The 13,725-nt window shown below is 40.2% G+C and overlaps 1 protein-coding gene across 6 annotated transcripts in view; it reads right to left on the reverse strand.

The window, feature by feature from the left end:
- LOC124595187 (activating signal cointegrator 1 complex subunit 2) overlaps positions 1–13,725 on the reverse strand; it is a 162,777-nt gene that overhangs the window by 70,949 nt on the left and 78,103 nt on the right. For all 6 annotated transcript variants that reach the window (XM_047133809.1, XM_047133806.1, XM_047133810.1 and 3 more), the window contains 2 exons: positions 12,106–12,261; positions 6,003–6,126 (listed from right to left, as the gene is read on the reverse strand). In XM_047133809.1, the coding sequence (XP_046989765.1) occupies positions 6,003–6,126; positions 12,106–12,261 (280 nt within the window). The remainder of the gene's footprint in view (positions 1–6,002; positions 6,127–12,105; positions 12,262–13,725) is intronic.

A 13,725-nucleotide genomic window follows, 5' to 3' on the forward strand; every position in this document is an offset into this window, starting at 1 on the left:
TGGGTCATTATGGAATAAGGGGAGTAGCTCACAATTGGTTCACCTCTTACTTCAGCAACAGGCAGCAAAAGGTCATTATTCACAATGTTGATAACGGCTGTGATGTGGGATCTGAGTGGGGTACTGTCAAGTGGAGGGTGCCCCAGGGATCAGCGTTGGGGCCGCTCCTGTTCCTTATTTATATAAATGATATGCCCTCTAGTATTATGGGTAACTCTAAAATATTTCTGTTTGCTGATGACACTAGCTTGGTAGTAAAGGATGTTGTATGCAACATTGGTTGGTTGGTTGGTTTTTGGGAAAGAGACCAAACAGCGAGGTCATCGGTCTCATCGGATTAGGGAAGGACAGGGAAGGAAGTCGGCCGTGCCCTTTCAGAGGAACCATCCCGGCATTTGCCTGGAGCGATTTAGGGAAATCACGGAAAACCTAAATCAGGATGGCCGGATGCGGGATTGAACCGTCGTCCTCCCGAATGCGAGTCCAGTGTGCTAACCACTGCGCCACCTCGCTCGGTGTATGCAACATTGACTTGGTTTCAAATAGTGCAGTACATGACCTCAGTTCATGGCTTGTAGAAAATAAACTAACATTAAATCACAGTAAGACTCAGTTTTTACAGTTTCTAACACACAATTCAACAAAACCTGACGTTTTAATCTCACAGAACGGGCATATGAATAGTGAAACTGAACAGTTCAAATTCCTAGGTGTTCAGATAGATAGTAAGCTGTCGTGGAAAGCCCACATTCAGGATCTTGTTCAAAGACTTAATACTGCCATTTTCACTATTCGAATGGTATCGAAAGTGAGTGATACTTCGACACGTAAATTAGTCTACTTTGCATATTTTCATTCACTTATGTCGTATGGTATTATGTTTTGGGGTAACTCTCCTCATTCTAGAAGGATATTTTTGGCTCAGAAACGGGCGGTTCGGGCAATAAGTGGTGCGAGTTCACGAACCTCTTGTCGACCTCTGTTCATGAGTCTGGGTATTTTCACATTGGCCTCTCAATATGTATATTCCTTACTGTCGTTTCTTGTTACCAATATTAGTTTATTTCCAACAATACGCAGCTTTCACTCGGTTAATACTCGGCAGAAATCAAACCTCCATTTGGATCGGACTTCCTTAACTCTTGTGCAAAAGGGTGTGCAGTATAGTGCTGCATCCATTTTCAATAAGCTGCCACTCGAATTAAAAAATCTTAGCAGTAGTCCACGCGCTTTCAAATCGAAACTGAGGAGTTTCCTCATGGGTCACTCCTATTCTGTCAAGGAGTTCCTTGAAAAATTAAGCTGATTCTCATTGTATTGCTGATAGTGTTTGCTTAAACTTATGGACTGATTTTCTTTCAGGTTCATGAACATTTATTTTTATCTGTTATTACTTTTATGTTGTAAGTTCATGTACTGACATGTTCCATGACCTTGGAGATTTTCTCCTCAATTTGGTCCTACGGAACTTGACATGTAAATAAATAACATAGTTACATTACACACCACTGTATTAAATGCTACAATTCGGAGCCCTCTAGTGGTCTAGGTCTTCGAGTGCTCTGTCAAATTCTTTGCCCAGTATATCTTCCATCCTATCGTCGTCGTCACCACCACCACCTACGTTCTTTTTCCTTTCTATAACACTGTCTTAAAGTTAATTTCCCTGTGAAACTTCTCAATATAATGTTTCCACCTTTCAGCTGTCCCTTCTTTTCCTAGTACTGGTTTTCCATCTGAGCTCTCTATTTTCAAATAGCTGCTTCTCTTTTCTCCAAAGGTCTCTAATTTTCCTACATGTAATATCTTTGCCTTAGTTATACATGCTTCTGTACCTTACATTTGTCCTGTAGCCATTCCTGCTTAGCCATTTTGTATTTCTATCAATTTCACTTTTTAGACATTTTTACTCCCTTTCGCCACTTCATTTGCTGCATTTTTATATTTTCTCCTTTCATCAAATATTTCCTGTGATATCCAAGGATTCCTAGTAGGTCTTGTCCTTTTGCCTGTGTGATCTTCTGCTGCCTTCCCTATGCCAACTCTCAAAGCCACTCATTTGTTTTCTATGGTAAGCCTTTCCTGTATCTATTTAACAACTACAGATAGAAATTAATAATGAAACAATTTCTGACTAAAATTAATACAAGTCTATTTCACTATGCATGTGTTGTTAAGTTCCATTTGGCTTAGTGATTGTGGAAACCACATGGTTATCAACTGAATCACTATCTAATACCAGTCTGCTGTTGACACTTTCACTCATGATAGATACTGCAAGGAAGACATTAAGGGCAGATTGGTGCAAGTCTAGCTGCCTGGTCTAGAAATGAGTTTGAATTAAAAGTGAACATCAATAGTGAGGTAGATGTAAAATTGTTGCAGTACACCATACTGCATTTCCATTAAAGGCACAACAAAAGAGTAGCAGTTTAGGCTTTTTAAGATCAACTTTCATGTTACAACTATTAAACAAAGGCTAGTTGTATAAGACAATATTATGAGAAGGAAAGTTGCTACTCACTATATAGCAGAGATGCTGAGACGCAGATAGGCACAACAAAAGACTCTCACTATTATAGCTTTTGGCTGTTTAGGCCTTCGTCAACAACACACACACACACACACACACACACACACACACACACAAATGCAACTCACATACACGACAAGCAGTCTCACGCAACTTAAACCATGCTGCGAGGAGCAGCACCAGTGCATGGTAGGAGTGGCGAATGGGTGGGAGTAAGGAGGAGGCTGGAGCGGAGAGGGATAGTATGGTGGGGGGTGGTGGACAGCAAAATGCTGCAGGTTACACAGAGGGCAGGAGAGAGGTGGGGTGGGAGTGGGGGGGGGGGGGGGGGAAGTAGCGGAAAAGGAGAGAAGTAAAAAGACTGGGTGTGGTGGTGGAATGACGGCTATGTAGTGCTGGAATGGGAACAGGGAAGGGGCTGGATGGGTGAGGAAAGTGACTAATGAAGGTTGAAGCTAGGAGGGTTACGGGAATGACAGATGTATTGTGGGGAAAGTTCCCACCTGCAAAATTCAGATTAGCCGGTGTTGATGGGAAGGATCCATATGACACAGGCTGTGAAGCAGTCATTGAAATGAAGGATATTATGTTTGGCTGCGTGTTCAGCAACAGGGTGGTCCACTTGTTTCTTGGCAATAGTTTCTCAGTGGCCATTCATGCCGACACACAGCTTGCTGGTTGTCACGCCTATATAGAAGGCAGCTTAACTTGTAGGCCACATGACTGGTCTCACAGGTAGCTCTGCCTTTGATGGGATAGGTGATGTTAGTGACTGGACTGGAGTAGGTGGTGGTAGGAGGATGTATGGGAGATGTCTTGCATCTAGGTCTATTACAGGGGTATGAGCCTTTAGGTAAGGGATTGGGAACAGGGGTTGTGTAAGGATGGACGAATATATTGTGTAGGTTCGATGGACGGCAGAATACCACTGTGGGAGGGGTGGAAAGGATAGTGGGCAGGACATTTCTCATTTCAGGGCACAAAGAGAGGTAAATGAAACCCTGGCAGAGAATGTAATTCAGTTGCTACAGTCTTGGGTGGTACAGAATTATGAGGGGAATGCTCCTCTGTGGCTGGATGGGGAACGTCGGGAAGTGGTGGGAGACTGGAAAGATAAGACACAGGAGATTTGTCTTTGTACAAGGTTGGGAGGATAATTACGGTCAGTGAAGGCTTCAGTGAGACCCTTGGTATATTTCGAGAGGGACTACTCATCACTACAGATGTGGCGGTCACAGGTGGCAAGACTGTATGGAAGGGACTTCTTGGTATGGAAGGGGTGGCAGCTGTCAAAGTGGAGCTATTGCTGGTGGTTAGTAGGTTTGATAAGGACAGACGTATTGATGTAGCCATCTCTGAAGTGGAGGTCAACATCTAGAAAGGTGGCTCGTTGGATTGAGTAGGACCAGGTGAAGCCAATGGGGGAGAAGTTGTTGAGTTTCTGGAGGAATGTGGATACGGTGCCCTCACCTTTGATCTAGGTAACAAAGATGTCATCAATGAATCTGAACCAGGTGAGGGGTTTAGGATTCTGGGGTTTTAGGAAGGATTCCTCTAGATGGCCCATAAATAGGTTGGCATAGGATGGTGCCATGTGGGTTCCCATAGCCATATCCCAGATTTATTTGTAGGTAATTCCATCAAAGGAGAAGTAATTGTGGGTGAGGATATAGTTGGTCATGGCAACTAGGAAGGATAATGTTGGTTTGGAAACCATCGGGCATTGGGAAAGGTAGTGTTCAATAGCGGTAAGGCCGTGAGCATTAGGGATGTGGTGTACAGGGAGGTGGCATCAATAGTGATGAGCAGGGCACCGTTTGGTAAAGGAACAGGAACTATGGAGAGTCGGTGGAGGAAATGGTTGGTATCTTTCATATAGGAGGTTGAAGGCATTTGTCCACAAGAGCAAAGAGTCTCTCACATCCTGGGTGATTAGGTTTATGGACTTTAGGAAGCATGTAGAAGGTAGGAGTGTGGGGAGTGGTAGGGATAAGCAGAGAGATGGAGTCTGGGGAGAGGTTCTGGAATGGGCCTACGGATTTGAGTAGTGACTGGAGATCCTGCTGGACTACTGGAATGGGGTCACTGTGGCAAGGTTTGTAGGTGGAAGTATCTGACAGCTGGTGGAGTCCTTCCACCAGGAAATTCTTGAGGTTCAAAACAACGGTGCTGGAGCCTTTGCCTGCAGGTAGGATTATAAGGTCAGGATCAGTTTTTAGATGGTGGACTGCAGTTCTTTCTGCAGATATAAGGTTAGTTTGCATGTTGAGGGATTTGAGGAATGATGGTGAGGCAAGGTTTGAGGTTAAGAAATTCTGGAAAGTTAACAGGGGATGGTTTGGAGGTAGTGGGGATGGATCCCAGTTGGATAGAGGAGTGAATTGAGTTAGGCAAGGTTCAATATTGGTCTTTGGTTGTGTCTGATTGGTAGGGTTAGTAGCAAAAAAGTGTTTCACTGTAGTGACCGGGAGAAGGAGAGATGGTCTTTAACAAGTCCTGCATGACTGAATTTGGGAGTGGGGCAAAAGATGAGGCTTCTGGAAAGGACTGATATCCCTGTGGGGCTAAGGCTTCTGGAGGAAAGGTTCATGACTGTGTTGCAGGTCTGTTTAGGTTTTGGATTCTGTGTGGTGGTGGGAGGGAGTTTTGGAGAGTGGGGTAAGTGTAGAAGGTCTACGAGACATGGTCTGTCAGCTATGAGGGGATGTGGGGGAGATTTGGAGGTGGTCGTAGAGGCGGTGCACAGCAGCACTTCAAGGTGGGAGTAGGAAGTGAGCATGAGGAGAGCTTTTAGAAGTGGAGTTGTGAATGTTACTCAAGTTCCTGCAGTGCAAGAGTTTCAATGTGTGTTATGGGTTCCAGGAATTTGGGATTGCATAGCAGGAGATTTTTGTGGGTGGAGAGAAGGTAATGCAAGGAGGATTGGGGTTGATTCATATGGTTCTGCAGGACTATGTTACTGAGAGCTAAGGATTGGCAGAACCTGAACAGGTGGAGGTAATTGTAGGAGGGGGGGGGGGGGGGGGGTGGGAGCCAGATATGGGTTAATTTGATGGTAAGGCCATTAGAGGGTACTCCATGAGCCAAGCAACAAGGCAGGAATAATATGAGAGACCGAGATCTGGCTAGGGATAAGGAAACTTTTCTGTATTGACACAGATGGAAGGAGCAAGGATCCACGGTGGTGGAAAAATACAAAAAATTACGTTTCATAAGAAATAAACTGGTAGTTATTGAGGATGGGCTGTACAAAAGAAGACCCAAACTCAACAAGAGTAAATAAATTTAATTTTTAACACAAAGAAGAAAACACTTTACAAGTACAATAAAGATACATCATTATTCACATGTCATACTTTTCTTTGCTTACACAATGAAAACTTGAAATAATGTTAAATTTTGCCAACTACAATCCAGGCATGCACTGTAAAGCAACAAAGAAAAAAAATAACTAAGAGGTAATACCAACCTGGATGTCCTTCGTGTCTATAGTTTTTGAAAACTCCGATGAAAAATAGCTATTTTTCTGTGAATTCGGGGTATCAAAACATGACAGAACAGATTCCATCAAGAAATCAAATTTAATTGAATCACTGCATCCAAGTTAAGTACATCAATACAATTTGATTTTATGCAGTAGTAAATGTTCTTTCAGCATACGTGCATTACAAAAACTAAACATTACACAAGTTAAGCTCTAAATCAATGATTATTCACTCATATAGTGCAATATTAAATACAACAGAGAATAAGAACAACCTTTTTTCCCCTCATTACTGTTGACTATATATTTGCAATGAGGAGTTTCCACATGCTCCAATTCCAGTGTTGACTCCAGTAGAGGGACCCACTGCACCAGTCTCCAAGGATGAGGTTGCCGAAGCATTACAGAAAATGAAAAATGGAAAGGCAACGGGGCCAAATGATCTTCCTGCAGACTTGGGGAAATCAAAACACTGGGATTCAGCTGACTGGTTGACAGATTACTTTAATAAGATCATTGAGGAGGGAACGATTCCAGCTGACTGAACATGTAGCACAACAGTTCCAATTTGGAAGCAGAAGGGAAGTCCAGCTCAATGTAACAACTACTGCCTAATACGCCTTCTGTCACACACCACAGAAGTATTCGAGCGCATCATTGATAAAAGGATCTAACAAATTATCAGTCTCTCCATCAATCAATGTGGTCTCGTGAAGGGCTGTGGGACGACACATGCTATCCATGCAGCTTGCCCGCTTATCGAAAAGCACCGCGAGAAGTCAAAATATCTACACCTTGCCTTTCTCGACCTCGAAAAAATCTTCAACAGTTAGACTGGGATGAGGTGTACAAGGAACCCAATGCACATTTAAAATATAGCTATTTCATGATATACTTGTGAGAGAATTTGAAAACTGTTTCCCCAAGAAAGTAGTTAAATCTAATTATAAGAAACCATGCAAAGAACCTTGGCTTACTAAACGAATAAAAATATCTTGCAACCACAAAAGGGAACTGTATCTAACAACAAGAAAGAGTAATGACCCAGAAACAGCCAAATATTATAAAAACTACTGTGCCACATTAAGAAAGGTTATTAAAAAGTCCAGAAGCATGCGCATCATGTCTGAGATTAATACCTCTGATAACAAAATCAAAACAATTTGTAATATTATTGCAAGGGAGACAGGGCAACAAAGACTTCAGGATGACGGCATTACCATCAAAGCGAATGGAAACTTGACAAACACCAAGCCAGAAGTCAAAAACATTTTGAATAATCATTTTTTAAATATTGTAGAGAAAATAGTATCTAAATGTTCATTAGAAGAAGCAAGGCAGTTAATGGAAGAGGCCTTACCCACACCATTTGATACAATTGAAATTCCACCCACCTCTCCTCCTGAAATTAGGAAGATAATAAACTCTCTCAAGAATAAAAGTTCACATGGAATTCATGGCATTTCCATCAGGATAATAAAAGCTTGTTCCCAAAAGATAAGTGGGATTCTTAGCCACATATGTAATAGCTCTCTGAAGCAGGGTATTTCCCCAGATAGACTGAAGCCACTGCATAAAAAAGGGGATATGTCTGATGTCAACAACTACTGCTCAATCTCTCTTCTGACTGCCTTATCCAAAATTCTTGAAAAAGTAATGTATTGTAGAGCAGCTTCACACGTTTGTAAAAACAAAGTTTTAACAAAATGTCAGTTTGGTTTCCGGAAAGATTTTTCAACGGAAAATGCTATATATACTTTCACTAATGAAATATTAAATGCTCTGGGTAACCGGAAGTCACCCGTCGGGATTTTTTGTGATCTCTCAAAAGGTTTTTGATTGTGTAAATCATGGAATACTCCTAGATAAGCTCAAGTACTGTAGTATGAATGGGACAGCACTCAAATGGTTTACATCATACCTAACTGGAAGAGTGCAGAAAGTTGAAATAAGCAGTTCACATAATATGCAAAAAACTGGTGATTTCTCAAACTGGGGAACAATCATGATTGGGGTGCCGCAAGGTTCTGTCTTGGGTCCTCTGCTGTTCTTAACATATATTAATGACTTGCCATTCTATATTCACAAAGATGCAAAGCTGGTACTTTTTGCCAATGATACAAATATAGCTATCACACCAAACACACAAGAATTAACTGGTGAAATTGTAAATGATGTTTTCAGAAAATCATTAAGTGGTTCTCTGCAAATGGGCTATCATTAAACTTTGACAAAACACAGAACATACAGTTCCACACAGTAAATGGAATGACACCATTAATAAATGTAGACTTCGATCAGAAATCAGTAGCTAAGGTGGAACATTTCAAATTTCTAGGTGTACACATTGATGAGGGGTTGAACTGGAAATAATGCACTGAAGACCTGCTGAAACGTTTGAGTTCAGCTACTTATGCTATTAGGGTCATTGCAAATTTTGGTGATATACATCTCAGTAAATTAGCTACCGTATTTACTCGAATCTAAGCCACACCTGAAAAAAAGACTCGAAATCAAGGGGAAAAATTTCCCGAATCTAAGCTGCACCTGAATTTTGAGACTCAAAATTCCAGGGGAGAGAAAAGTTTTAGACCGCATCTCCAAATCGAAACAAAGTTGGTCCATTGTAACATGAGACACAATTTAGGTCGAATGGATGAAGATACAGCTACTGTAGTTTGGTTCGAGTCATAAGCTTAACAGTTAAGCTTTACCAAGTAGCCATTGCTACGTGTCAGGCGCTTCGTCCGTATTTGTACGGGTACCCTTCCTTTTTCACGTGCTTCGTCTGGTTTGATTCGATTGCTTATTTTGCTTTGATCTGATAAGTGCCGTTTTCCTGTCACCGCTCGCGGCATGGCTTGCTTTTGTGTGCCCTACCGCGGCTTACAATTAAAAAAAAGAGAGAGAAATTGTCTCATAAGGGAAACAATGGCAAGAGGCTGCTATTTGTTGTTACTTACACTGCTGCTTTCTTTGATCATGATCAAGAAGAACCAAATAGACTGCGTACGATAGATGTTCTGAACGAGAGTTTAGCGAAAATTTTTCTCCGTTTGAAAATCTTTGCAGACGCCTCTTCAGTACATTACATTCTGCACAGAAATTAGAGTCACCTTAGATTTAAAAATCTAGTCACATGCCGTGCTTCATTTCTGACTGTATCATTATTCAACATAAGAATAATTAGGCAGACAGGATTTAAATGAGATAACAGCAAACACGAAAGAATACATGGCATAATGTTTACATTCTTCTACCTTTTCTTTTAATTTATTTACTGACGCAGAGGTTTTGCCGCCAGTACTTATCTTCGTGCTTGCAAAGCATGCCTGTGTAGCGCTAAATATATTCGACAGCAGAAGTTAGTTGTGGCGGCACCTACCAACATTTTTCAGAACTTCCGCTTACTTTGCACTCAATTCTAAGCCGCAGGCGGTTTTTTGGATTACAAAAACCGGGGAAAAAGTGCGGCTTATATTCGAGTAAATACGGTAACCACGCCTATTTTCATTTTCTGCTTTCGTATGGCATCACATTCTGGGGTAATTCATCATTGAGTGAAAGAGTGTTCATTGCACAAAAGCGTGTAATCAGAATAATTGCTGGAGCTCATCCAAGATCATCCTGCAGACACTTATTTAAAGAGCTAGAGATCTTTACTGTAGCCTCACAATATATATATATTCACTTGTGAAATTTGTTATTAACAATCCGAATGAATTCAAAAGTAATAGCAGTGTTCATGGCTACAACACTAGGAGAAAGGATGATCTTCACTACTCAAGGTTAAATCTAACTTTGCCTCAGAAGGGGGTAAATTATGCTGGCACAAAAGTCTTTGGTCACTTACCTGATAGCATCAAAAGTCTGACAGATGGCCATATAGCATTTAAAAGGAAATTAAAAGAATTTCATAATGGCAACTCCTTCTACTTATTAGATTAATTTTTGGATATAGTAAGTGGGTAATCTCCCCCCCCCCCCCCCCCCCCCCCCACCACACACACACACAAAAAAGAAAAGAAATAATAATAAGTGTCATGTAATATTTTGTCTAATGTAATATCTTGTATAGACAACTTTTATTAACCTGATATGTTCCACATCATTACGAAGAGTTGTATTCATGATCTATGGAACAAGTACTAATCTAATCTCTTGACAGAGTACCACACAAGTTCATTTGGCTTTCCCTGAGAGTACCCATGGGGTACCTGAAGGGCTCATCAGGTGGGTCAGACCACTCTACCAGAACCCGAAGAGACGGATACAGTTAGCTGCCAGACTATCTGACGACTTCCCTATTTCCATGGGAGTTCATCAGGGATCTGCTCTCCCACTGCTCCTATTTATCACTGTCATGGATACCGCCACTAGAAACCTGCAGAAAACCTCACTCTGAAAGTTACTGTACGCTGATGATGTGCTACTGACCAGTGAAGATAAGAATAATCTACAACTTCAAGTCCAAGCCTGGAATGACTGCCTTGCAGATGTAGGACTACGGCTCAATGTGTTGAAAACAATTACCTTTCCACAGATTTAAATGATTCTGCAACCATCAGAATCAATGGTGTCGACCTCCCAACAGCAAGGACTTGTTAAGTGGCTGGGCTCAACAATTGCTGCTGATGGAAATCTCAGTGCAAAAATCTTCAACCACCTTAGCACCGCATGGCTCAAATGGCGTTCCATTACTGGAATACTATGTGACAAGAAAATTCCAAACAGGCTCAAAGCAAAAGTATACTTATCGGTAATGCTGGCCTTCAACAAAAGAAGTAGAGCAACAACTTGCTGTTATGGAGACATAAACGCTTTGGTGGACATCGGGATTAACACTGCATTACCATGTCACAAATAATGAAGTTCGCAGGCTATACAGCGTTGCACCAATAGTAGACTAAATGAGAGAAAGCCGCCTATGTTGGTATGGGCATATCCTTAGAGCAAACAAGAAAAGTGGCAAAGACTAGTTTCAACCTAAATGTAAATAGGAAATGGTGAGCAGGATGACCAAGGCAGCAATGGCTTGACACCCTGCATGAAGACTTCAAGATCTCAGGCCTTCACCCTGATCAGGCACAAGATCGCAAGAAGTCGCAACAACGAGCCAAAACAGTGGACCCCGCTGGCATGTGGGACAAATGTTAAGGAAGAAGAAGATGATGATGAAGAAGAAGACTGTTGACTATATATTGAGACTTATTTTTACATGTAAAAATTATTTCATTTACTCATTACTGCATTACTTTTGCTATGAGTTTAATCAAATGTATGATTATGGCAAATTTTCTCATTTTGATAACATTATTTCTACTATGACATTTGTTGGTAACAAGATGGGGATCACTACTGGAAATGTTCTTGTCGGAAGGAACTCTGGGCCAAGTATTTCTTTGACACAATCCACATACTGCCATCTGTACATACTTAGCTGAGTCCTATTCAGAATGACAGCACTGGAGAGTTTTTGTGTATGAAATTTGAACACTAGACCCTTTCTTATCTACCTACAATCACAAGCACTTTACTTCTTTAAAAATTCTCTGATCATTTTTCCAGCCATTTTTCTTCTTATTCTTTTCATTATTGTTTCCTGTACTGGCCACTTTTGTTAAGAAACTGCTTGACCATTTATTAAGATATAATAACAAACTCAAATGAATTTTCAGGTGCAGACAACTCAATCAACACAAATCGAAACATCCTTTCAACATATTACACACAGGTACACTTCCCCTAGCTGCACTCTGTCTTTATGTAATGTCAACTGATATGATGATACTTCATTTAAGTTTATTTATTACTTATTTATAACTGTCCACATTTCTGAGACAGTTGCAAGACTTATCTCTCCTTCATTTTTATTCTGTAAAAAACTCATTTAAATGTTAATTTGAAATGGATGTTGGAAAATTAGCAACTTTTGGTGAAAGCTACTACGAGTCTAAACAATATTTTCACTTTCTGTGAGAGGTACATATACATGTTTATAATATTTTGAATATTCAAAACTTCCAATGCAAATAAGAAATTGCTAATTAATGCTTAAAAAGATTAAAATTATTCCATCAAAGGATACATATCAGGACATATCTGCATCAAAATGTCTATGTCTGCATCTACTTTGAAAGTAGAATGATAATCTCTCATGAAAATCTTCTCTGAAGCAGTATCAGTTAATACAGAAATATATTCTTCCAATTTTTTCTTTGTAACCTCTTCCGAATGTAATTCTCTGTAAAATAGTTTCAAGTTAAATTGATTAGAATACTGCAAATTTTATAATGACAATATTATATGCTTACACACAAAATTTCACAATGTCCTCTGCACCAATGCTGTTAATGTTCTACTCCACAAGAACGAAGGGAATGGCATAAATATCTGTAAACCTTTAGCCTCCTCTCTACAACATATGATATTCACTAAAATTATCACCAATGATATAGCAAAGCAGTTTTAAGAACAGTTTATGACTATGACAATGATGATGATGAGGTGGAGGAGCTGTTTAGCGAAGAGTTTAGCATTTAAGACATTTATGTTAACACAATGACTAGACAGCTTTCAGTAACAATGAATGAGCACTGGTAGGTTGCACATGTTGAAAACCTATACACTCTGCACAACATAGGCTGAAACACAGTAAAAGTAAATTGTCTACCCTTCTAACACACAAAAAGAAGTGGGTCCTCTCTTTTGGCATCAGCATTTTACTATTTTGTTGCTGAAACTTTTTCTGTCTAATGTGTTCTTAGCTTTCCTCAGCTATCAAAAACTGTCGACAGTAATCTTTCTAATGCTGCTATCCCCTTCCCCTCTATCATCTTTACTTCCCAGATCATTGCCACTCCTTTCATTTTGGTTAGTCCTTCATATTCCTACCTTATCCCTTTGTTGTCCGATTATTATGTGGCTTACTTGTGATTTCTTTCTGTTATATCCTGTAACTCCACTCAACACACAGAACCTTTTTACTGAATATTCTCCTATTTATGGTTATATTTACTACCCACCATATTATTCTTCCACATTTCATAAGCTATTATTATATACACTGTGTGTACTATACACTGATCAGCCAAAACATTATGAGTCTGAAAAAGAAAATTTACAATGATGTGTGTCACCAATTTTAACTTCTTACAGTCAGACATGGATTTCTGAAATATAAAAGTCATTCAAAAACAGTGCTGCTTAGTGAGCATTGAGAGAGAACTGGAGACAACTGCCAAGGGAGACAGGAAAACACAAATGAATCAGAGAACAGGTTGGTGTGGAAGACATAGTTATAACCACAGCAAAAATGACATTAATATACAAATGAAAGTGGTTTTCACACATACATATTTAAAATTAGAAATAATAAGCTTCATACATTTAAACATTATTTTGGAATAAAGGAGCGACTCACCAAAAGGCACAAGCACTGCATCATTGATAGGTACATAAACAAAAGAGCTTGGTTAGCTTTCAGAATGCACTTCCTTTTTATGTCTGTAGGTAAAAAATGCACACAAACACACTCCACTGTACATACCCGTCCCCCTACATGTCGACTGAGCACAAGATAGGGAGACAGGTGTGTGCGTGCGTGCGTGCATGCATATGCACGCGCGCATGTTTTTCCTACAGTTGGAAAAAGCAAGCGCATTCCAAAAGCTAGCCAATCTCTGTATCTTCTATTTGTGCATCTGTC

Source organism: Schistocerca americana, chromosome 2 (assembly GCF_021461395.2).
Source record: "Schistocerca americana isolate TAMUIC-IGC-003095 chromosome 2, iqSchAmer2.1, whole genome shotgun sequence".
NCBI classification, from domain to species: Eukaryota; Metazoa; Arthropoda; class Insecta; order Orthoptera; family Acrididae; genus Schistocerca; species Schistocerca americana.